Source organism: Pectinophora gossypiella, chromosome 20, assembly GCF_024362695.1.
Source record: "Pectinophora gossypiella chromosome 20, ilPecGoss1.1, whole genome shotgun sequence".
Classification (NCBI taxonomy): domain Eukaryota; kingdom Metazoa; phylum Arthropoda; class Insecta; order Lepidoptera; family Gelechiidae; genus Pectinophora; species Pectinophora gossypiella.
Window position 1 is genome coordinate 12,861,700 of NC_065423.1, and position 26,719 is coordinate 12,888,418.

The following is a 26,719-nucleotide window of genomic DNA, read 5'->3' on the forward strand; positions in this document are numbered from 1 at the left end:
TTCTATCTTTTGTTTATCGGTCGCTACATCGCTGGCAATACGACCAACGCACACGTCACATATCGATTTTCCCCTATAACTTTACCACTATGAACAGACAATGGATTTTGCTGGCGCGTTCAAATTCTGGGCGAACATATACGATATTTATTTGATAGAATGTTTATAACTTTGTGTCTTTAGACTAACTAAAGCATAATTGCTTATTAATATTAAAGGAATTAACGGGAATGTAGGTTTCCTCGCGATGTTTTCCTTTACCGTCACTGCTGACCACATGATGATCATTTTTGATCCAAAAATGAATGAAAAATTAATAACTTATTTATTTATTTTATTTATTGCCATCGTGTACAATACATCTTAAATACTATGTTTTACGTAGGTGGTACAGTACAGTCATGAGCAATATAATGTGCCCACTTTAGGACTCTGTCGCACTAACATATTTGACATTTAATGAGACTTACAGTTTAATTTGTCAAAAAAGTTAATGTGACATGGTACCAAAGTGTATAGATATTAATGCTCGTGACCGTACATGAACCCTGTTACTAGGGCATAGCAATATGTCATAAAAGTGAGTTGGATTCGGACATGCTTTAAATAAAAAAAAAGTTTATAATCATAATAATTTTGGTTTTTACAGTAAAAATATCTAAACAAATCGAATATCACTGGTTTAGGCATGTGATGGATTCGAACCTACGACCTGACAGAGAGAGTTGATCATTCTTCCAAATAGGCTACCACGTCTCAGTAGTAGTATGGTAGTATGTAGTGGGCTCTATTTTCCGCATTTCGACACATGGATGGCCCACTATACGTGGTTATCACTGCTTTCAAAACTGACATAAGTTTACAGACAAGACATACATACATAAACTCACACCTATTTTCCACCGGGGTAAGCAGAGACTATAGAATCCAATTTGCTTCGATCCTGACACACTTCTCTTGCTTCCTCTACATTCATCAATCGCTTCATACACGCACGCCGGTTCAGAGTAGATCGTATTAATTTTCGTATTAATTTTAATTTTCTAAGGACATCTCCAATTTGGTCATCGTAAGTCCTTCTCGGTCTTCCTCTGCCAGCCCTACCATCAACTTTCGCTTTATATACCGCTTTTGCAATTCTATTATCCTTCATCCGCTCTACGTGTCCAAACCAACCTAACATTCCCTTCTCAATCAAGAAGAGACAAGACAAGACAAGAATCGTCGAGAAATGATGTTCGCCAACCTTCGAGCGGACGTGTAACCACGCCACCACATAACCACATTATAGTTTCCCACTAAGCACAGGTTGTCAGATGGCAGGTTGTAAAACATCGAGACTCTTACCATTGTCGCCGGTAGAAACCGGAGGAAAGTCTGGAAAACTGGTTGCATGTAAGAAGCGGCGTTTGTTATGTTGTCGACCTTGTTAGACATTCATGACTCATGTTTATGTGTGAAATGTTATCTGCTTCTGCGCATATTAAAATTGGAGATTATCTAAGTTCTATGACATGCCTAGGATGATAAGCATGTGGTTTTTTAGGCTATTTCCTACACAATATTACGCATAATTCCGAGGAGCTCGGTGGCGCAGCGGTAATCGCGTTCGGTATAGGATGGGTGAACACAAAAAAAAAACATCTCGAGCTCCTCCGTGCTTCGGAAGGCACGTTAAGCCGTTGGACCCGGCTGCATTAGCGGTCGTTAATAACCACCAATCCGCACTGGGCCCGCGTGGTGGTTTAAGGCCCGATCTCCCTATCCATCCATAGGGAAGGCCCGTGCCCCAGCAGTGGGGACGTTAATGGGCTGGTGATGATTACGCATAATTCCACGGAATTTCACTTAGGTACTACGATTCTAACACACGACTTTCGCATCTTCCACTCTCATCTAAGACTTCATACATGCTCGACGGTTTAGAGAACTCTTGACCTGGCCTTTCTTTAAAACATCCTGGATCTGATCGCGGTATAAACGCGATTTTTTTCATTGGGAAATGCGTTACGCATACCACGCCGCCCGGGGGGACGACGTGGTTATGTGGGACTTCCCGGGTGTCGCCACCCGGTATACCCACTAAAACCCAACGGTGTTCCTCCTTGCCGCCGTGTGGCGGGGATACGGGAACGCAATTGCACACAACCGCGTCCCCACCGGCGGATGCCCTTTGAGGCCCAGCGCCCATGGGAGCGCGTCAAGCGCCTCCCCCTCCGCCGAGGGCTGCTCGGAACACTTGGGGAGCCCTATAGCACGGGAGCGGTATGAACGCCTAGTTTTCTTCCAATCCTACCACTTACACGCGTGTCATAAATCTTTTCCTGTCTTAAGTTTATGATAACATTAAACAGTTCTTATTTTAAAATTGGTTATTCCGCTTAAGATCTTATTTTTTAAATTTCGAATAAATCGGAATAAAAATAAATAATAATTTCAATAATTAAAAGATGATGAAAGTATATTCTTTGAATATGAATCAAATTAAAAACTATCATTGTTATTTTCGCAACCTAAACACGTAGAGATTTTCTGTCTATTTAAAAGCAAATTGTTTAAAAATAAACGCTCTTTTTAAATGCCTACTTTCTATTATTAAAACATCAGGATCTATTACTTATTATTATATTCCAATATAATTTTAAAATAAAAATACATAGATACCTAGTAACATCGAATTAAGGTTTTTCAGAAGAGAAATTGTGTTTAGTGCGTCAGAATGTGTGGAAAAGGAATGCGGAATAAGAGGAGGTATGGCATTTCTTTCAAGTTACTATTTCATGAAATTAGTATCGTATTGTTTATGCAGCAAGTTATCTAATCTATTCGTGAAATTCGATAAAATGTGTGTCATATAATATCGCTCGTATCTTTATTGGTTCTATTTATAGTTGCAACTGCGTTCTTTATGGACAAAGTCATTACATGAGCCATGTCAGGGGTCTTTGGCGGCTCAACAGTAACCCTGACACCAGCGTTGATAAGATCTATTATTGGTCTCACAACTCACATGAAAGAAGTTAAATAAAGTGTTATGGAGGGAAAAATATAGGACTACCTATAGATATAATAGAATATTATTGGATGGGATGCGATAGGTAATGGTTACCGATCATTGAAGTCGTATAAAGAAATAGAGGAAAGATCTACCTAACACAACGTTCTTGTTTTCAATAATTTAAGGTCTTAAAGGTAAAAATCCAACTCTTAAAATTATAGTTTTGCCACCCAAAGCACCCAAAATCCAAGGACACCGAAACAGGAATCTAAACAAAACAATGCAGTTAAAAAAAGTTAAGATAAATTTGGAAACTGCAGCAGCGGACCAAGGCTGGAGTGTGTCGTGGTAGCATGCTCAGGCGCAGCCACGCACCGCGCCGCATTCAGTCAGCCCGCGACTGCCGCATCGAACGTACGTCCCGCTCGCGCTGTCGATAATCGATAGAACTGCGAAGCTCCGCGAATACGAAAAGTGTGTGTCGAAAAAAAGGATATTTTTTGTGTGTGACTTGGACCCGCAGGTTTCTTTCGTTTTTTAAGGTTTGTGTTTTTGTTGTTTAAATGTTGAGGATTATGTTTAATCGTTTTTCCTTATTTTGCTTTTTATTATGCCTAACTTTTTATTATTAAACATTGTCGGTAGAATTCTTCTGTCTTTACCCTCAACTTTGATTAATTGAGAGTAATTTTTAACAACTTAACGAGCGTTGCTAAAATTTGTAAGTTGGCGTTAAATTAATGTTTCTTCTTATCCTTGGTGTTATTATGATTATTAATGACTGTTAGATAACTTTGAAGATGGTTAATTAGCCTTGTTATTCCATCCGTACGTTCCCTGATTCAATTAATTCTTGTAATTATTTTATTTTAATTGATATAAACTATGTTTAACGTTAAAGTACTTTGAACTCAAACCTTTTCCTCTTCAATGTGAATGTTCACATAAATATCGTCACTCTGTTTACCTTTATTCATTAGAGTATTCGTCACAATCAGGAATATCTGTTTTTGCTAAAATCTTTCGTGATTCGTTATTTTCATGTTTCGTTTCAATGTTTTTAACAATTATATTTTTAAAAATGTCCTTTGGAATACGAGTCAGCAATTTAGACGTCCATATTCAAATTATTTTTCGGAATATCTTATCTATCACATATTAATGATGTTTCACTTGTTACTATCTAGTTATTATAGATGATAATCGCGAAAATCGATTTAATTTTAAATCATTTACATATTACGCTTGGGTAGGTACATACCTACATCTGGTACTTACCCAATCTAGTAAAATTATCTTTGTCCAATGAGCAGCCAATTCTACTATCAGCATACGTCACTTCTAATCTAAATAATCCATCGATGGCTACGTATATTTCTTTTAGTTTGATAATTTTGCATCCGTAATGGTTTACGACTGAAAATCCTTTGCTAATCGTAATTACCTCAATGGTGTTGCTATTCATTGAGTAAATAAAATTGTGGATTAAAGATGATAGCTAATCTTTCAAAATATGTGCATATCACTTAACAGTGGTATATATTTCATCAGTATGCCACCGGAATTAATTGAAAAGCTGACTAAAGTTTATCCAAATACATAATAAGGACTTGCTATTGTATTCCAAATTGATATGATAATTATACTCAATTAAATAATACGTCTCCGGACACAGGCACTACGTTTAAAAAGTGACTCCAATCACTTTTATTATTGTACATTGTTTCTAGCAAATAAAGTATTTTCAAAAAAAAAAAATAGTAGGAATAAGTATCTACTAACCTATTGGTCTCTCGACTAACAAAACATGGAGAAATCTTGAGAATCAGAATGGTTACAAGAGGGCTTGTTAAATTGAAGAAAAGAGTGGAAATATCTACTTATTGTATTATGAACAATAATAAAAAAAAAATTGGTGTTTACTGGCCTTCCTAATATTTTATGAAAGATCATCACGCTGTTCTATTGCAGGTTGGCAAAAGAATTAAAAATAAAAAGTAACTTAACAATAAAAATGTACCTAACATAGCAACAGTAATCAGTTCTAGTTTCATAAACAACAAACTGAATTGTTATAACTACACGATTCGTAAACTTCCTCCAATAAACATAGTTAACATTCGAGTCATAGCAGATGATTCAATATCGGAAGTTTTAGGCATGACATAAATTACTTCAGCCCAATACAGACGTACATAAATTATCTAAATACTTAATGAAAATATTTAAAATGGACGTGTTAGATATGCGGATTGAGTGAAAAATGCTCTTTTTAAATTTTAAGCTCACGTGAAGCTTACTTTATGTAAAAAGGCTTATTACCTATAAGATTAATGATTACCTAAATGATAAAAATGTCTGGTATTGAATGTGTTCCCCTAGTTATTAAATAACTTGTAATGCAGTTTCTTGTCATTTCTTCTCCTCAGCCATAATACCTTGCGAAATGACGTAAATTCACAAATGTTACATTGACCTTCAACAAGTTTATCCATGATAATTACGTTGAATAAATGATTTAGATTCAGATTCTAATGAAATTAACAGATTAAAATATTAAAAAGGAACTGACAAAAATTACAGTAAAACATACATACGTTTTCACATTATTAGATCACGCCTGTTTCCCGTTGGGGTAGGCAGAGACCACGGAATTCCACTTACTACGATCCTGACACACCACTTTCGCTTCCTCCACTCTCATCAAAGACTTACGTTCCGACGTACTAAAAAACAAAACATATTTAGTGAAAAAAAAAATCATTCCAAATGACTAAACTGCAAAATATGCAAATGTTACAACTTGAGGCAGAAAGGTTGAATTTAAATTTTGTGAAGACAATATTCTGGAGATGGAATTTATATAAAACTTTTTCAATATTGAATTTTATATAACTTATAATATTTTTGCTTTAATTTAACATTATTAAAAAAAAACTCAAGCGAGACATAACAATTTGAACACGGAGACATATTGATTGAAATTTTGAAGACAATTTAAAAGACAGTAACATTAACAAACTTAATAATGTTATAATGAAAAGATCAAAACTGTCAGAGATATCTTCATCATAAGCATACAAGAGTCAGCAAGAGGTAGCCAGTTATTTTAAGACAACTATCTCAAAGGAAGCAGCGAGAGCTAAGCGTGTCACGGCTGATATTTTGGGAATACAACATGTCTGCTTTTAAGGGAATGCAAAGGGTCTGGGGGATTATTTAATTAATAACGTTAAGACTATGAACTAGGGAATGCAATCCTGACTCGAGATCGCAAAATCGAGATATAAATATCAATCCTGCGTGTAGTTCATAAAAAAATGTAAAGTTAAAGAATGGCTGAAAACGATGAAAATTGCTTGGTTGTGATAGTGAGGTTAATTAAAACAAAAAATCTTCAATATTACTAACTAAATTAGTTTTCTTTGAAAATCAGTATAATCAAAACAATAAGTATAACTCAAGGAGATTCGCCCAATCCCGTCAATCTCGAATGGTATCTCATCATTGTTATGCTTCGGGATTGATTCCGATTCGATATTGATGTCGAAGAAACCTGGTGGTAATTATGTACAAAAGGATATATCCACGAATTGACGCCCGTAATCCCTGATGGAGTTGGCGGAGCCACAATTAATCAATGACAACTTGCAGCCACTATTAAAACGATTTTCTACTGGTTGCACTTAAGACCTTCTGGTTACATGTCGTTTCTGTAATAGACCAAAAACACCTACAAACAATTACATTTTATAATTATGACAACTAATGGTACATAATTTCACCACTGTCTTCATATAATTCGCTGGGCTCAATGACAACACTTTTGCTCTTTGATTGTACCTATCTTGGAGATAAATATTGATTGAACAGACAAAACATTGCCAGAAGGGACATTAACAATTAATGAAGTTGTTTATAAAAGAAACCACATCTTATTTAGTGGCTTGATCACCTGCCCCTTAAAGTGAAGAAATGAGAATTTATTAACATGTAACTCATGAATACGAAGTCAATACAGTATGGGTGAGATAATGATCGTTATTGGTCGTAAATCATATTTTAAATTTACTGTCCATTTACTTTTTTCCTTGTTTTTGTATTCCGATATAAATAAAGTCACGCTTGTTAATCCTATCGAGGTGGATACAACAACATATATTAACAAAAAATATGTAAACTCTTCTGTTTTGGTAATTGACCTTGTGTGTAGAGATGAACAAGCTTACTTAGCTAATCTAATTACACTTAAACTCATGAGTGAATATGAAATGGAATGAATAGTAGGTACAACTGCTCCAAACCGAATGAAAGTAATCCAAAATTGAAAACCATAATATTTTTTAAAATACGAGTACCTATGTAACATGTATGTAAGTATTTCTGTTTGACTAAAGTAAAATCACGGAATCAATAATTACTTACATTGTTTTTTAAAATCGCCTAGGGCTATGTTCCGAGGTTTTTGCTAGCAGCAAATTTTTCTAATTTTAGGCGGATGAAACGTTCAAGAAAAAATATTTATGTAAAAATTGACGCTTCAAGATGTAATTATGTTTTTTTTTTTTTTCTGTAGCCTAATCAATGTCCCACTATTAGTGTAATTATGTTACCCACTGAATAATGATATTTTTGAGTTTACGTTTGAGATCAGATGTAAATAGAGATAAGTACAACAACATAACCAAGCATAGTGACAAAATGGCCTTGAAACAGTCAGTATATCACGATATTTCGACTTCGAAGTCATGTTAGTTCCGTATACACTGTCAGTTTACAATCGCATCAAATTTACATCTATTGGCAAACAAATGTGAATTGACAAGCAAAGATATATATCTTATTTTTTTAAGCATAATTGTTGGGACAAAATATTTAAACATTTAGAAACCTATCCATTCAATATATCAAAGGTAACAAAATTTACAAATTTCTTCAACAATGATACAACAATACAGCGAACTGCAGTGACTAATGAGATACCAAAAACAAACTGGAACTTAAATTACATTTTGTAAATAAAATACGAAATTCTTTAAATACATTACAGAATGTAAATAAATTCATGTCATACGTAAACATCCATTGACAGTACACATAACGGAATACAATATGACACTTGTTTGTTAACAAAAATATCTGGTTTTTTGGGTACAAGTCATAAAAATATCTATTAGTGTAAGGTTTGACATATTCCACATGAGAGATAAAAATAATCTGTTGTTCGGCGGAAGGCAAGAGGGAAACCACTGCCCTATTTTTCCCTAAAAAGTAGCATGGAGAATGCTACATCGACAAGAGCGTGGCTCTTAAATTAGTGATGGTGATGAGAAATAAAAAGCCATACTTACTTGAAATAGTAACAAATTTTAACATCTTCAGTAGATTTAGAAGACAATACAGGATCGCAAAGCGTTCAAATCTCAATAATGATTTAAAAAAGCGACAAAATTGTCACATGGTGATGTCAATCCCATATATTTTTATCATTGTCACTGTCGCTTTTTGCAATCATTTGCAACTTGGCTAAGGCCTGTTATCTTAACGTTAATACAAAATCCCAGTATGATAGCGACAGCCCTACACGAAACGTACTTGACTGACCTTGCAGTCCGGAAGCAAACTCGACCTCACCACACCTGACATTTGAGATAAACTCCAATTATTACCATATGGGTGAAAGAGAGAAAGAACTATCGTAAAAAACAATACCGTAACTAGTAAGACAGAGACAGAAGACCGAGATGCTATTGGCATTAATTGTGCTGAGAGAATCGAAAATAATGAGGTGAAAAGGTCAGCAGTTGACTTATAGACAGAAGGTTCGCATCCAGAGCTAAAATGATTTAACACGACAGGTAGGAAGGTAATGACAAGTCGTTTAATGTCGGCAATTTTAATTAAAGTGCACGACATCATAATGATTGAATAAAGATTTCCTCTTTTAATGAGGTTGAGCAGAATGGAGTACCTACTGAAAAAAATACATTAACATATCATAAATGGCCGTCGAACGCTGACCGGAGGATGAATCCTGGCAGAAATGGAGAAAGGCCTTTGCCCAGCAGTGGGACACCTTAGGCTAGACAACACAAGACCAAGACCATTGCTGGACACAGGCCGGCCCTCAGTCAACTGCAGGGAGAGTAGAGCATACTTCACCACGATTCTTCGCTTCAAGTTGGTGGAGGTGTTTTACGGCTTTTATATTTAATTTTACGCACTCTAATTTAATTTTAATGTTTTTTGTGCAAATTGGCGTTGTCACCGCTGCGTGCCGCACACGCCTGCGTTGCTATTGCTTTTAAGAAAGAAAGACAATTTATTAATAGTGTTGGTGTCCCGAAGCCTTGAAATATTTCAAATTGTGTTGATGATGTGGCCACGCCCATGTCAATAGAAATTACAGGAGTTCACAGTGGATGAAGCTTTGTAAACAATGTAATAAATACAGAGGCTACTGGCCTACGGGTAAGGATCATAAAATTAGCATAAACCTACCTACTTATCGTTTTGATAAACAACAATGCAAGATCCATATCAGAGGTTGATTGGCGTGCTTATCAATATACTGCATTTCATGATAACGGGGAAAGGAAATTTAATACAATTGACAACATTTCAAAATTTTATAGAGTAGAAATTCGAAAACCATTTCGAGATATGGTGTACTGACTACGAAAAAAAATGATTGCGATTTTTCTGTTGTCTTACAAGTCTTCTATTTTAGTGATATCTCCTCGAAAACAAAATTAAATCGGTGGCCATTTTATTTGACATGTTGTCAATTTGTATTTAGAATATCTAACCTAACACACAGACACACACTTAATTTTGGTAATTTAGAGGTAGAATAAGTCTAAAGACAACTTGATATTAGTTTTAAAAATACTGGCTGTTATTTATCTACATTTTTTTTAAATAAATAGTCTCACGTTTGACCACAATCTCACCTGATGTTAAGTGACGGTGTGGTCTAGGATGGATTACGCTTACCTAGCAAATACAAAAATATTTAATCGCGAATGTTGCTTGTTACAAGATATTACAGTGTTGTCATCGGTCTCAGCACATTCAGCCAAGAATTGGCATACGAATTTCAAATTGTCATGCATATAACAAACTAAACTTGAGAAATCAACATAATAATGCCTCGCTCTTTAGCCTCACTTTAGCCTCGACCACTCCCAGATTATAACGAGTAGGAATACAGACGACAGACATTTCCAGTCCTTTGCTGTTCGCATCTAAAAGTAAGAGGCAAAACTTGTTAGTTGGATTCTTCTTCTAACATGTGGGTTGTGAGGTGGATTACCAACCCCATTAACCCTGGAGTCAGGGTTGCTATTGAGCCGCCAAAGGCCCCTGACATGGCTCATGTAACGACTTCAGTATGTAGTAACCGGGACCAATAGTTTAATGTGTCTTCCTAAACACGGATCATCTTACTTTCGGACAATCAGGTGATCAGTCTGTAATGTCCTAAACAAACTAAGGATCACAAAGTGGACCTCCGGATCGTGAGCCCAACACTAAAACCACTGGACCACGTGGGCCGTTGGTTGGATTAATAACGATAAATGATTCTGATTTCTGTTCAAACACGTCACATTAAAATTACAAGGGAAATATAACAAAATTACCGATACAAGTCACACAGTCCCCGGACGGTGACACAACGAGGAAAAGCGACGCATAACACGTACACATTACTATAAAACATACACTATTATAGACACAGTTAGATGTACTAATGTTGAACGTAACGACAAAATGTTGAGCAAGAAAATGAACATAGTTTACTTTTGTACGCAAACGACGATTTGCAGCAAATTAGACTTCGTTGCACATAAACACAACATAAACGAAAATAAGTACAACCGACGGCCTTAATGCTAATTAGCAATTTCATCCAAGCAACTTTAGGGTGAAAGAAATGAGGGACTTTCCAGACTACGTTCTTCAAAAGCAATATAGATGGCGCTGTACAGCTTTAACGTGATAAATAAGTACCTATTTTCTCATTACTCGGGTAAGTCCATAATTATGCCAAAATACAATGTAATGGCAGAAGCATTATATAAAAATAATTACTGCTTAACTGGGCGGAAGGCAAGAGGGAAACCACTGCCCTATTTTTACCTAAAAAAGTAGCATGGAAAATGCTGCACAGACAAGAGCGTGGCTCTTTTTATGATGATGATGACTGCTTGATATTTGGATCACATTATGTATTGAATTACGTTGCTACCTATATTGCATCTCTTTATTTTGATCAGAATAGTAATGGGCGGAATAAAAATGATCACCATTTATACCCAAAAACAAAAAAAAGATGCATAATGTTTGTTATCCATAAAATTTGAAGGTTGGAAAAATGAAGGCAAATCTTTACAACCATCTATTATTGTTTGTGAGACGCGTACTTTAGAAAATCCTTCACTGATGTAAATTGAAACACGCAGCAGTAATAGAGTAATAATTATATAAGTAAACAAAAATATCATCATCACCAGCCCAATTAATTAACGTCCCCACTGCTGGGGCACGGGCCTTCCCTATGGATGGATAGGGAGATCGGGCCTTAAACCACCACGCGGGCGCAGTGCGGATTGGTGGTAAATAAAAATATAGTACAAAAAAATTAAATCACTGAATCCTACTAACAAACCTGTGCTTATATAAATAGTATAATACATATATAGTTACGAGTACATATACATAACATATACATATAGATGTATAATGTATACATCCACAAAGTTACATAAACAATGCATTTTAATAATAATGTACATAAAAAAAACAATATAGAAGATTGAATGTGGGAACTCTGTAAAAGCTAGCCATATTGCACGCAGCTTCTCATGTTCTTTTAAAAGTATAATGTGTACTGGGTGCAACTTAAAAATAAATACTGTCGACGCGAGTGATGCGCTGTAAACAGATTAGCCTACAAACGAGCGGCGTACTGGTAGCAAAAAAAAACACATACGAGATAAAAAAAACTTAGGGTAGTTAGAAGTACATCCATCGCAAGATGAACTAATTACTCACCAAGCGACAAGCTTTCTGTTAGACCAACGTGATAGATGGAGAATATACTTTACGGTATAAATAGGGATTTTTTTTACGCCTTAGAACATAAATTACACATAAAGTCATGACAACACAATTTATATTTAAAGCAGATCATAACAGTACAAAAAAGTTTAAAAACTAAAATCCGACTACGAAAAATCGCGCTATAAAAAAAGGAACAAGAAAATATTATTTTCTCCGAAATTAGACACGACCTGCACCTTCTTTTTTATATAGTTTGTTTTTTTTTAATCGTGATCTTATGTATGTTTTATTAAATATTAGTCGACAGGACAGGTCAGGTCAGACTAGCAAAAAAGAAATAAGATAAAATTGAATATTGTCTGTGGTTATAAAACTCTTTAAGTTTTTCAAACAAATTACCGTTTATGCTACCAGTACTCTGCGACAACGGAAGTCACAGGAGCGTGTCGTTGCGCAACGGCCGCCATTGTCTTGCTGACCCTACTGGTAAATATTACGAGTGAGGACCAGCGCAAGATTAATAGGCGACCACACCGCGCGCTGTTGTTATTGTTATGTTATTTTGTTATTGTTATGTTATGCTGTGTTGTTGAACTTCGGGTAGGTCAGGGTATATTTTAAGATTAATTTTTGATTTATAAATTTATTTTAGGCGTTTATTGTTATTTATTCGGCTGATGTCTTATCTAGGTTTGTGGGATGTATGTTTAAGAATTCTGTTTTATCAAATAGTTAGTTATTCAAGGAAATTTTGGATTTTCGTGATAGTCTACATTCGTCAAAAACTGTAAAAATGGCGGTGTAAAGATTTTATCTTCTAATTTCATGGATAACAGACATAATTCCTATATATATGCATCTTTTATATTAGAAATGATGACCCTTTTTAATACACCAAAATTGCACAATTGTATCTTCCACCCATTAATATCTGATCAAAATAAAGAGTAGCAATATAGGTAGCAACATAATTGTACACATAATGTGATCCATATATCAAGCCACAATTATGTATATATATATATATGCTTCTGCCATTAAATTGTATTTTTGAATAATTATGTACCCGAGTAATGAGAAAATTGGTGATTATCACGTTAAATCTCAACAGTGCCATTTATATTATGTTTGGGGAATGTAGTCTGGAAAGTCCAGCATTGTGACTCAATTTTTAAACGAATGTTAAAGTAATCATTGTAAAAACCTACACATTTTTGTCAAAAATCTAAAATGACGAACATCGCAGGTATTTCTTTTTAAACCTTGGATGCGTCATTCGGCCAAGTGTTACTACATGACATGTAGATAACCTTATTCTGAAACGAGGCGAATACTTTACGCATACTTGTAATATGATGACACTGAATACCTGTGTGGCCGTCGCATAACTGATGAATTAGGTCATAAACATAACACAACATTATGTCTATCACCCTGAAGGGTTATACAGAGGTGCAATAATTAAAAATACACCTGACGAAATGGTTACTGCAACATCGCTTCTCTCTCTCTATTTAAGAGCTGCGCTCTTGTCGGTGGAGTAATCGCCATTCCTCTCTTCCTCCCGATACGACACGACCTGCACCTTCTCTTTTATTTGTTTCATAAATGTTATCCTAGGTCTACCCCTTCCTCTCTTCCCTTCAATTTTTCCTTCTATAATGTTTGTTATAAATGAATTGCACATCGCTTCTATAGCGTAAAAAATTATTTGTAAATTTCAAATTCTGACTTACCACTTTTACACAAACACTACATATTAACGTTATCGTACACGTGCAAAGTTTTAAACATACTTTCAAACCGTTTTTTAAACCTTTTGAAAAATTCCACTTGACGAACCAGAGTCATGATCTGAATCAGCCCTAAAAGTTTTCGTTACGATGTCACTAACACCCTGTAAATGTAGATATGGCGGAAACTTACCCAATAGTTATTTATAACATTCCAAATATATTCTTCCGATTTCACTAATGAGGTTAACTGAAACATCCGCGGCTAAAGTTATACCGTTTTGAGTCAGTCGGTAAACTGTTTACAAGGAAGATAAACACGTTATACAAACTATGATAAGTAGAGTGAGACGCAGACACAGGTGACAGACACATACACACACAGACACAAGAGATAGTCACACAGATGGAGACAGGTGGAGATGTTTGACAAATAAGGATAAACGGCTAATGAACTTGCGCTGATTAAATATTAATAGTCTTAAGACATATCTATCTGAGGAGCCGCGGTAGCCCAGTAGGTAAACGCTTGCCTCTCACTTTGAGATCGCAGGTTCGAATCCAGCACAGACCTAAACCAATGATGGTTGAATTTGTTTTCGAATTTATGTTTGGATCATAAATGATTATCACGTGCTCAGCGGTGAAGGAAAATATCGTGAGGACACCTACGTTCCCGAGAAATTCATACGGATGTGACCTACCCTGTATCGGGCTGGTTTTCCCATCGCGGGCTGGAAGGTCAGACGCTTCTGTAAAAAACCCGACTTGTCAAATCTTCAGGTTAGGTAAGCGGACCCTGTGAAAAACGGGATAATGCGAGGGGGATGTGTTGACACGACTGTTCCCAATTGAGCTAGTCAGAGTTACATCCATCGCACCCACACTTCACCTACATTTTACCTATTCAGTTAGTTATTTATTTATTTTATGTTTATTTATTTTTTTAGATGTTGAAGTTTTTTAGATGACTTCTAACAGAAGCTGCAGTAGTTTTAGGCGGATGAGACGTTCGTTATGTAAAAATTGACGATTCAAAGTGTAACTATGTTACCTACTGAATAAAGATATTTTTGAATTTGAATTCAGGGCGACTTCAAGTTCAATTTATAAGCGACACATACATATAGATACATACACTCAAGCCTATTTCTCACCGGGGTAAGCAGAGACTATGGAATTCCTGTCACACTTCTCTTGCTTCCTCCACATACTTACATCAATCGTTTCGTATAGATCGTCGGTTCAGAATAGATCGTAGCGAACCTTTTCTAAGGATATCCACAATTTGGTCAATGTACGACAACGCATGTGCAATGTAAGTGTAAAAGCGACATGGTTCTAAATTGTATTGATTATATTATTTTTGACCGTACTTTATCATATCATAGACAGACAGACTATCTGATTCTGAATGTTTTCTTCAACATTTTCCTTCTTGCAATAATAAATCATACACGAGCATATCTCACGCGTCATTAAATGCACGACAATTATAGTGAGATAGCAGAGTTATTGGACGAGATTGGTATGGAAGAAATCGATCGAATCTGGAACAATGATAGGCCATGCATTCTAATTGTTTTATGTTTCTTTGTTAGGATTTTGATACAGAAAAACCATGTGAGAGCAGCGCTACGCATTTTCCCGGGTGGTATTAATAAACTAATCTCAGCTGAGACTGCCCTCAAGATCACGCTCAAGTCCCTGTTTTTATATAAGAACTGTCACATTGACATGATCTTGAGGGCAGTCTCAAAGCTGAGATTACTTTATTAATACCATCCTAAGCAGTTAACGCAGCTTAACATAGGCTGTTGTGGGCGAGGGAATTAACTAAATATGTTTTTTTGTCAATTCTAGACAGTTTTAGTCAATGGGGCTATATCCAAATTTGTTAAAAGCCCCTATATAATAGAGAAAAAAAAGCGTATTTGATTGACTTAATCTAAAAAGCGGACTGAATTTACCTAAAAATGAAATTAATAAAAAGGCGCCTCACACAAAAACAAGACAATAACATCATCCTATTTTCACAAAAAAAATCATGTAAAATTTTTTACCGTATCTTCCCTCTTCCCACAAACTGCGCATGTTTGGGGAAGATGATTTTTCATTAGGTAAGAAAAGCTTTTCAAAGGAATGGCCCCAGATCTTAACCTTAAAAAGTTTCCTCCCGGACTTAACAAAACGACAAACCAAATTCGTGGAGGCTGGCAAGCAATAGTCCTGTCCCAGGCACCTTTTTCCTTGGATCTTACGTCGAAATACTTTTTCCTGGAGAAGCGCCACAGCTTTATGTTTGAAAATGCGTTTTTACGTACGCTACGATCTATGAAATGAGGTTGTGGGATTTCTAAACAGACACCTATAATATTAAAAACTTATCTATTCTGTCTGGCAGCAGTCTGTTTTACAGACATTCGTCATTTGCTTCTGAAATGAATACTAATTAGCTATTCGCTGCAACAACTGTAAAATCTTTTCAGAGTTTACGAGAGAACCTTTGCGTGAATACCTCCACACATAGAGCACGGAACTTACGTTAGACGGTGAATATAGAGTGGAACAGACATACATAAACTAATTCCCGTAATGCCTATTACGGTTCTTATTGAGCCGCCAAAGCCCCTGACATAACTCATGTAACCAGTAAGTGGTAACCGGGACCAACGGCTTAACGTGTCTTCCGAAACACGGAACATTTTACTTTCGGACAATCATTCGGTGACCCGGATTCGAATTTGGTACTTTCGGATTATGAGTCTAACACTTAACTACTGGACCTCGGAAGTCGTTTAAGCAGATATTAGACTTATAGCTACACCTGACGTCGCAAAGAACACACGTCGTTTCAGGGTATAGACCAACAGGCTGTATTATTGTCAACGACGCCTCTATTGCCTGCCGAACGTTCTCTGATTCTGTGCTCTGTGCCTCTCTACTTGCCAATTACCTCATGCCTCGTTGACAGGGAGTGTGCAATTAGTGAACCGTCACACTGCGCGACGAACCGTACGGTGTAACGACCTCTATGTGACTCCTGTTGGTACTATACCACTGTACTTAAGTAGTACAAACAGTTAGTTCTGATAAGGTGTTATGTTGTCCTATATTGCTTTTAGCACCTAGATTTTATGACTTGCAATAAAACTTTGTCACGGTAATAAATATTACGAAGGTATATAATGCAAAAGTTCTATTAATGGATCACTTTGAGGAACTTAGTTATACTTTGATCAAGATCACTGAATAACAGTATAATTATGAGATCATGCCTATTCAAACTCAAACTTAAAAATATGTATATTAATCCAGTGGTTTACATGATTATATTTTATCGACAATTTTTACACAAATATATTTTTTGTCGAACGTCTCATTCGCCTTAAAATACTGCAATTTCTTACATCCTGTATAGCCGAAGAAAGCTGCAAGAAAAACCTTGGCACAAAGCAGTTGGGGTAGACATAAAATCCATCCCTATTTGGTGGATATCCCAACTATTTGCACAAAGCGCTTCGCATCGTCCTTCATTATGCGCACTGCTAGGAAGTGGAATTCTCTGCCGTCTTCTGTATTTCCGAAAGCATTATAACCCCGGTGCTTTCAAAGCCAGAGTGAACAGGCACCTTCTGGGTGATCTCGCTCAATCTTAGGCTTCGTCAATGCCTTCGGGCAAGTCTGGGGCCAAGAGCAAATCCTTACTACGGAAGTCCACTTACTAGGATCTTGACACACCACCTCCCATGAAAGACTCTCCACTCCACTCCACACTCATTAAAGAACCAGAGTATATTTATTCTACTTTCTGGAAGACGAAGTCGCGAGCGTAATGCTACAAATCTCCTGTAACAGAACTTCCAACAAAGAACTCAATATCCAAATAAATGAATGAATTGTGAACTGTGATGAAAACATCCTTGACTGCAATAATATGCAACATTGAATGTAACTCATTCGATGGCACTTGATTGAATCATTTGATCCTGTCAGTGACTGATATACAACTAATTTTTCAAATCAAGACGAGACAGAATAATGTCTAGACTGTGAAAAAATAATTTACTAATAGCTTCGAAATTGTTTCGTAGATTATTTCCAATGTCATTCAATTTGTTAAGCTTGTCATTGGCGTGATACAGAATAAGCTCACACGGGAATCAGTTCAAAACAACAATAAAGTACTTAGTTCTGGGGGGGTTGAAAAGTCCACATTGAAGTAATTCATCTAACAAGCAATTGAATATTTGCGCACGTAAAAGTAAGTGGCCTTTTTAGCTCCTTTGAATTCAATTTCTGATACACAATAGATCATTATCACCAATTAAAGAGCCACGCGTGGTGTAATACCTCTTGCCTTCCACCCCGCAGTACTTTGTCTGATGTGAGTGGAATGGCGCCCAGAGTAGTCTATTACAAAGCCGTACTAGGACTCCTGTCCTCCGCCTCTGAATAGTAATAATCGATGAACATGCAAAATAACATTCGTTTGTTTTCGGAAATACGATTACCGAGGGAAAGTAAGAATAAAAAAGCACTGTACTAATTTTATTTCTTGAAGTCCTAGATACTTTTAATTAAGAGTTTTTGAGGCCAGTAGTTACTTACTGCAAAGTGCATCCAAAAACACCTATTTTATATTCAATTCAAATTCAAACTCAAAAATATCTTAATTCAGTAGGTAAAATAAGTTACACTTAATTAGTTACATTTTGGATCATCATTATTTTCATAAGTAATTAAAGTCTCATCCACCTAAAACTAATGCAAATTCTCACAACCTTCATAGCAGGGGAAAAAGCAGGGTCCTAGACATTTATTACAAAAAAACCATTTTTTGAAAACAAAAGAAATGACCCGTTGAAAGACATTTATTCCATTTTATTCTAACCAGAAGAAAGCTATATGGTGAGGAGATGATGGCTAACCTCTCTTTTTTGTTGCAGAACCAGTAATGTCCATCTAACCAAAATGGCGGGCGCAGGCGCAGTGCTGCTGGAGGCTCGGCCCTTCCGGCCGTTCAAGTCCTCCGAGGAGTACCTCTACGCCATGAAGGAGGACTTGGCGGAGTGGCTGACAGTCCTCTACCCAGAGCTGAGGATCAATGCTGATAATTTCTTGGACAGGCTGGATACCGGCGTCGCTTTGTGCAGGGTGAGTGTATTATGATGATGATGAACTATAAATTATGTAATACAAACTGGATTTAAAAAAAAGAAAGGAAAACATGAAAAAGTAGGACTAGGGCCCTGTGCTGGGAGGTTTTCTGGCCACGTCTTTCCCTCAGCGTTACATATTCCGACGTGGTAGTAGTTTTACAGCTAGTTACATAATATGTAATTTAATTTTTGACGTTCAAAAAGCGCTAACTTTGTAAGCCAATATTGAATAATAAATATTTTTTGAATTTTGAATTTTGAATGACCACGCGTCTTAATTGACGATGGCGATAGCTGGATTCAACTCCTTTGATGGGCACGGATGTGGCTCTTAAACCCAAACTTTGTCTGAAATGGATGTGTTACACCTAGCTGTGGTACCCCAGTTAGAAGTATGCTTGACTCTCACTGTAAGGTCACAGGTTCGAATTCAGTACAGGCCTAAACTTATGATTCTGGAAATCGTTTTTCTAATTAATGATAATCACGTATTCAGCGATGAAGGAAAACATCGTGAGGAAACTCACATAGCCGAGAAATACATTTCGGAGATATGTGACCTAACCTGGCTGGGTATCCCTTCGCGGATTGGAAGGTTAGACAGACAGTCGCTTCTGTAAAAACCGGACCCGTCAAATTTTCAGGTCTAAAACTACTTCAGCTTCTCACAACGTGTCATATTTTACATTGGCAAATATTTTACCCAAACGTCCGATTGTTGTCAACAAGCAACTGAAATAGGGATTATTTATATCAAATGATTGAAATTCGATTACGTATCAATTTACACTTTGACGTTGTGATTACTAGTAGTTGTACAAAACGAATACGAAAATAATTAAGCGACCCTAGTGGGTCTATGGGGATAAGCTCTGAATGATGGAAATCGGCGACCACGCCGGCGCGGTTGGTATTGAGGTTTTGAAGTGTTTGGTGTCACGAGCTGATTGGTTTAGTATATACACAATATGTGTGTGTGTGTGTGTGTTTATGCATGTGTGTGTCTTTAGTCATCGGTATTTCAGTGTTTTAAGTGACTGAAATATAGTTATATAATGAGTCATCCATAAATCAATCATTATTACATTTTCCTTCCTTCGTATCATTTGCATTGTTTTAAATTTAAATGTAACATTATAAACAAATTACCACATACATACATATATGTATGTGTGTAGTGTGGTGTAGTGTATGAGGTGATCATCGAGTAAAATAGTGAAAACTTTTGTAAAATAGTGAGAGATTTTGTTTTGTTTTGGTTTTCCCCGAAGGGCAAGACAAAGGGAACTATGACCATACAGCCATGTCTTATGTATTTTTTTTTCTTGATAATGATTAATGAAATGACGAGAGGTGATGACGATGAATGATGAAACCTAAGTCCCCACCCTCGGGAGAGACTCCTACTCTGAACCCCAAACGAATTAACTTAAAAGTCCGTATAAACTTTCGAGTTATCAAGCTGCTTGTTGGCACGAAGCGAAAATAGTACACTTTGTTTATTGAATATTCCGATATAATAACACTGTCGCGAATGTTTTCCGACTAACTTAATGCGATCATTAACCACAAAACACCACTTCGTTTTAATTATTTAGATTATTCAATGAAGAAAGCAATCGTCCCGTACCCGTTCCCACCAAAAAGAAAAACCAAAGAAAACGTGGAATTTAAATAGATAAATTTGGGAGGGTTTTTGAAATTCCTGCCTTAAAATTGACGTGTGTTCCATAAATTTTATGCCTGTCGATTACCCGTCCCTTTCTTTTTCAGCGGATAAGAAAATGACAAGTATAACTTAGAATAAAATTAGATGGTGTTTACAGCACCATTGTTTATTTATTTTATACCGCTTCATTCTTTATAGTGTAGGCTATCAAAACAATGTTATTGAGTATCATTCAGTGCGATTGTTTTGTCGATAATATTCCAAAGGCCTCTTTCAAATCGTATACTTTATAGATAAAATAAGTGTAATGTTATATTGTTATCTAGTTCTTATGACATTGTCTTGATATTTTTTGTCGATAGATAAATGATTTCAGACCAAAGTCTCGACGTGTGTGAACACATGGTTAGGTTTTAATTTTATTGCGAAATCTTTGTGAGTTAAAATTTACAATGCTGCTTTTTTTGCTTTGTGTAGAGTAGTTTGCCGTAGAAGTCATAACATAATTGTGTATATATATTCTTGATGATCGGTTGATAAGTGGTCATTATTCTACTATTCAATATAAACTTCTCATCAAAAAATCGAAACACCTCCGAATTTTAGTGAAAAAAAAAATACGAACAAAATTTAATATATTAGATACTTCAGAATAAGTACGCACTATATAATGTCATTTATATGACCGCCTATTGAACTTATTTTTTATCCGTTTACAACTACCCTACTTATATGTCCTTATATAATAATCATTATTTGCAATTATTGATTGATTGATTTATTTTTTATCCTTAAGACTCGTATTTGATACTTTTTTGATAATCCTAACCAAACATAAACTTACGAGGTGTTTCGATTTATTTGAAGAGAAGTGTATTTATTTATAGACACTGATATCAAAAATGGCTTTAAATTGTTTATCGATTGCCAGTGTCTCTGCCAACCCCAGTAGGGATTATAGCCGTGAGTATTATGAATGTATTATCTTATCAGCATAGTGCGTAGCTAAATCCGTTTTTACCCAAATCTAATCTAGTCTTAGTGTTATAGTAAAAGTTTTAAAATAATCTAATTCGAAATCTATTATTTTTCTAAACAACCATTACTGTCACCTACCATCGTGTTATCGTCACTTTCTATCTATACACTATCACTGATAAAAAAAAAACATTAGGTGATATTTTACACGTAAATTATGTTTATCAGGAAACCAGTTTGGAAAGACGCTAACAAATTATAAAGCGATGTAGTTGTATGATTATGAATATCTGATAACAATCAGTACGGCCACCACAAGTTTTTACATAATGTATACTTTACTTACATGTCCGTGCACTTTAGTAATTGATACTGTATATTTATGAGTGTAGTGCTGTAGTGAGCGTCAGAATGGCCGGTCACTCGGCGTCACTTTGCGTATTTTAAGTGGAAGTAGTGCTTAATCATTGCTTCCTTATCAATACCGCAATAAAGAGTTTTTGTATTGTATCGTACCGCATGGTTCCTATCACCAGACATTTGCTTCCAACGTATTCCAGAAATAAAATAACATTTAAAGGTGACCGGCCATCATGACCTCAGGATGGTCGGTCACTTGGCGTATTTATGGCTGTAGAGTCCGACATATAGAAATATTTATGAGACAAAAATTGCGTCACTATTACTGCCCTCAAATTTATATGTTTAGCTTAACGCACTCACAACAGTTGTTTTTTTTGTTTACTTGTTCAGCTTAAGAAAATGCTCAGCTGCAAACAGCTGAAAAAACCAAAGCGATTTTGAAATTGGAACCATTGTTTATAAAAAAAAATACCAATAGAAATAATAATATCGTGTTTTGTTAGTACTTGTTTCTAAAAGAAAAATATAACGAGATTTAATTTTCTACCTCATGGTGGCACCGTCAAGTCTGCGCACGAGTTGAGCGCACATAATTAGCAGGTGTAGTAGTGTAGCTGCCGACGGCTGGAGGCTTTCTCCGGACGTGTCGTGTCGCGTCCGACCGTGTGTCACACGACTCGACGTCCGACGACTCGAGTCGAGCGTGAGAATGTGCTGAGATAGGCTGAGATATCGGTAGCAGACTAGTAGTGGCGGTATTAGCATTTGATTTAAAAAAAATTGAAATCGTATGCAATGTTGCGTACCTACCTATCCGCGCCGCACGACCCGCGATTTGCCGCAAAATGTAATGATTTCGGCGCGCGTTCTATTCCATAGGTGCGCGTTCACCTTAATGCTAATGAACCAACATCAATAGCCAAACCATCCAGGCTATTGACATTTAATTTAAATTTTATTAATAATCAAACTTACACGGGTTGTCTTGTTATTCACTGTAATCACAAGATCTAATCACACTACGCAATCGGTAAGCATGAATTTATAATTTTCAATTTCTCGCTTCAGTTTCGAAAGCGGGTGACAGTGGAGCGACGGTGATAGTGACAGTTTGGTGACAGTTCACTAAACGACTGTCAGATTATCATTTGGCTTAAATTGTTTAGTTTAGTTGGGAAATAATCGTTCTGATGTGATTATAATGTTCTGTGACATATTCTGGCTAAGTCATGTGAAAAACAAAAAAAAGGTAATTGTTATTGTAGTGTATTGATATTGCTATCCTTGTCTCGGGCGTATACCTCACCGGGAACAGAGCAAGACAAAGAATCAGTCAGTGCGGGGCCGGACGGCTTGCCGGTACAGTATGATGGTGTGTTGGCGTGGCGAGTTATGGCAGCTCTCTCTTGCCTTCCGCCCCGCAGTACTCTTTCAAAGCCGTACTAGGACTCCTGTCCTCCGCTCTGACAGTTACTGCTGCCCTCTGCCAGGTTCCAGGTTACAGGAGGTTATAAGAGATGTACTGTTATTACTAACAAGACTATATTATCATATATCATGTACATCCTTCGCAAGATGAATATATCCATATCTCATCGGACTTTCTGTACATACAGTCATTAGCATTATAATGTACCCACTTTAGGACTCTGTCGCATTAACATATTTGACATTTAGTGAGACTTACAGTTCAATTTGTCAAAAAAGTAAATGTGACATGGTACCAAAGTGTATACATATTAATGCTCGTGACCGTACAGTTTATTATTACCATTAAATTCGACTTTATGAGTTTGAATTCATATTTGGATCATAGACATATTGACATCACGCGGTTTCCAGGATTTGTGCCGGGTTGATGGCAATAAGTCGCCTCACACATAGCTGTCGAGGAGAGTGTGTATCTACGAATATACACCTCTTTCTACCCTTTAGGAGGATACAGGCGTGATGCTAATCATTATGACATTATATTTTTATCAAATAACCTTGACCCAATAGTCATATTAATATGTTTTTACCTCATAAGTACTCGATGTATTTAGTAACTTTTTCGAAACCGGGTAATAGATATAACACGAGGGTTTTGATTTTATAAACAGTTTTGTTCACGTATAAGTAACTAACAGTTATTGCTGTTTAGCAATAAGTCTGCCGGCTTATACTTCCACCTGTATACCACATTTATTACAATTTTCATTACATAATTTCATTTCAGATTGTAACTATTCTATCTCTTTATTTATGTATTTGTCCCAATTCTTATGTTATCTTATTTTATACAAATACTTACATACATACATAAACTCGCGCTTATTTGTCACTGGAGTAAGCAGAGCCTATAGAATTCCATTCTTTTGTATATTATGTTATAAATTATAGGGGCGGAAGGCAAGAGGGAAAACACTGCCCTATTTTCCCTAAAAAAGTAGCATGGAAAATGCTGCACCGACAAGTGCGTGGCTATTAAATTGATGATGATGATGATGTTATAAATTAATACGAAACTCGATGAATACAATAAAGTACGCCTATTTTTTGTTTAACGTACGAAACTTGAGCGAATCAAACGTCCATTATTACGTGGCGCTAGTTCCAGAACGTTTAACCTGATGATAACATAATAGGGTCGTGTACTAGGTTCAAGATAAATTATGAAATTCTGATTACTAAATAAAGACACATCTAAAACTAACGAAAAACATTTTCTTTTTTCTATTAAACTTATTTATGAATTTTAATCAAGAAAAACGTAATAATAAGTCCGACATTTTGTCACGTTTTTCTATGACGTCACAGAGTGCTTTTTCATACAAATTCCATAGTAATTTCGTGTTTTGACGTTTAGTAAAAAGTAACTGATTTGACTAGTTGGAAACTAGCCTATTAACACTTTCAAGGGCAGATGGTCTAATGACGTTCCGATTCCAAGGTGTCATATTACCTGTTATGAACCATCAATGACCCATGATCTCTGTCCGTGAAAGGGTTAACACATGACAACAAATACACACGACTATATCCCAATTAGGGTAGTTAGAAGTACATCCATCGCAAGATTAACTAAGTACCCACACCTCACCGAGCTTTCTATCAGACCAACGTGATAGGTGGTGAGCCGTATCGCCGTCTATAATGGTCGAGACAACTGTGTTAGTGAAAACTGCACTTAAGATAAGTTAATAACTCATTGGTGCAAGTCCTGTGCTGAGGTTCGAACCGGCGCTTCCGACAGAAGTTATACCAACGATAATTATGATGGTGAGCCATATAGTCGTTTATAACCTAATGATATAAAGAAATTTCGCAAGAACAGAATAAATAATCAATAACAGCTTCTTGTGAAGAAAGATTCGATGAAATAATTTATTATCGTTGTCAATGCTACGAGTAGGAAGGTCACGTTACGACAGACGGAATATTATACATTATTGTGAAATGATATTAGACAAGTGAACTGCGCTTTGTAATTAGTGGACTGTTTTAACAAATTATAATTAGCAAGATTATAGTTAAGCAGTACACCTGTCTATGTATATACTAATTAATTACACTTATGTCTTACATCAATTGATATCGCGTGATTTCGGGGTTTGTGCCCGGTTAATGGCAGTTGGTTAATTATATAATTAACCTTTTTTGACATAATTCGACTTTACGAGTTTCAATTCATATTTCGATCATAAAAAATTGATATCACGCGGTTTGCAGTATTTGTGTCCGATTAATGCCAATTGGCCCGCCATGGAGTACATGGGACTTAAAAAACAGCTGGCGAGATGTGCGTGTATATTAGTATACAGGGTGTTAGTGACATCGTAACGAATACTTTGAGGGATGATTGAGACCATGATTCTGAGTTGATATCAAGTGGAATTTTCCATCGCAAAAGTATGGAAATGAAAATAATTTTAAAAAACACAAAAAAATATATGAATTTTCCGACTGAAAATTCCACTTGATAACACCCATACCTACTTGTATGGCTACCGTATGTACTTGTGCGGGGTGTAAGTGACATCGTAACGAATACTGAGGGGGATGATTCAGCTAATTATTCTGAGTTAATATCAAGTGGAATTTTCCATCGCTAAAGTATACAATTGAAAATAATTAAAAAAAAAAAACAAAAAAAAAACATGAATTTTGCGACGGAAAATTCCACTTGATATTAACTCAGAATCATGGTCTGAATCATCTCCCTGAGTATTCGTTACGATGTCACTAACACCCTGTATGTATCTCAGTTAGCACTTTGCTATATAGGCGGGATTCTATTTTATGCTATGGCTTGCCCCCTATTACATGGGGCTTAAACATAGCAGGCGAAAAGTGGGGGAACCGAACTGGCAACCCCTTCCGACATACTTACAGGCGTGATGGTCAATTACGTTGTTTATCATCACTAATATGGTTCATTATATTATGTTACGTGATTAAAAAAAAAGAGAAAATTCGTCACAATCGGTAAATCGATACATCACAAAATCAGTTGCTCGGTGTGAGAGTGGAGTGGGAGTGAATTTCCCTCAATTACGGTAGGAGATCTTATTAAGAGATCTTTTGAATAAGAATCTTCATTTTAGTTCTTTTTAGGAATTCCATCTGGAGCTACTGCTTATGTGTAAATGTGTAAATGAGCCGTCCGCGAAAGAATCCAAAGTGTCAATTCTGTGCAAACAGCGACGTCCTTGTGTCGAAACGTGCGCGTACGCAACCACCTACCGTCCGGCTGAACACTAGCATACGT

General features: G+C 36.2%; 1 protein-coding gene across 1 annotated transcript in view; it reads left to right on the forward strand.

The window, feature by feature from the left end:
* The first annotated feature begins 3,378 nt into the window (after positions 1 to 3,378).
* The window catches only part of LOC126376208 (GAS2-like protein pickled eggs), a 140,606-nt gene continuing 117,265 nt past the window's right edge, over positions 3,379 to 26,719 (forward strand). Inside the window, exons 1-2 of the mRNA XM_050023461.1 lie at positions 3,379 to 3,540; positions 18,747 to 18,954. Coding sequence (XP_049879418.1) covers positions 18,772 to 18,954 — 183 coding nt within the window. The 5' untranslated portion in view covers positions 3,379 to 3,540; positions 18,747 to 18,771. The remainder of the gene's footprint in view (positions 3,541 to 18,746; positions 18,955 to 26,719) is intronic.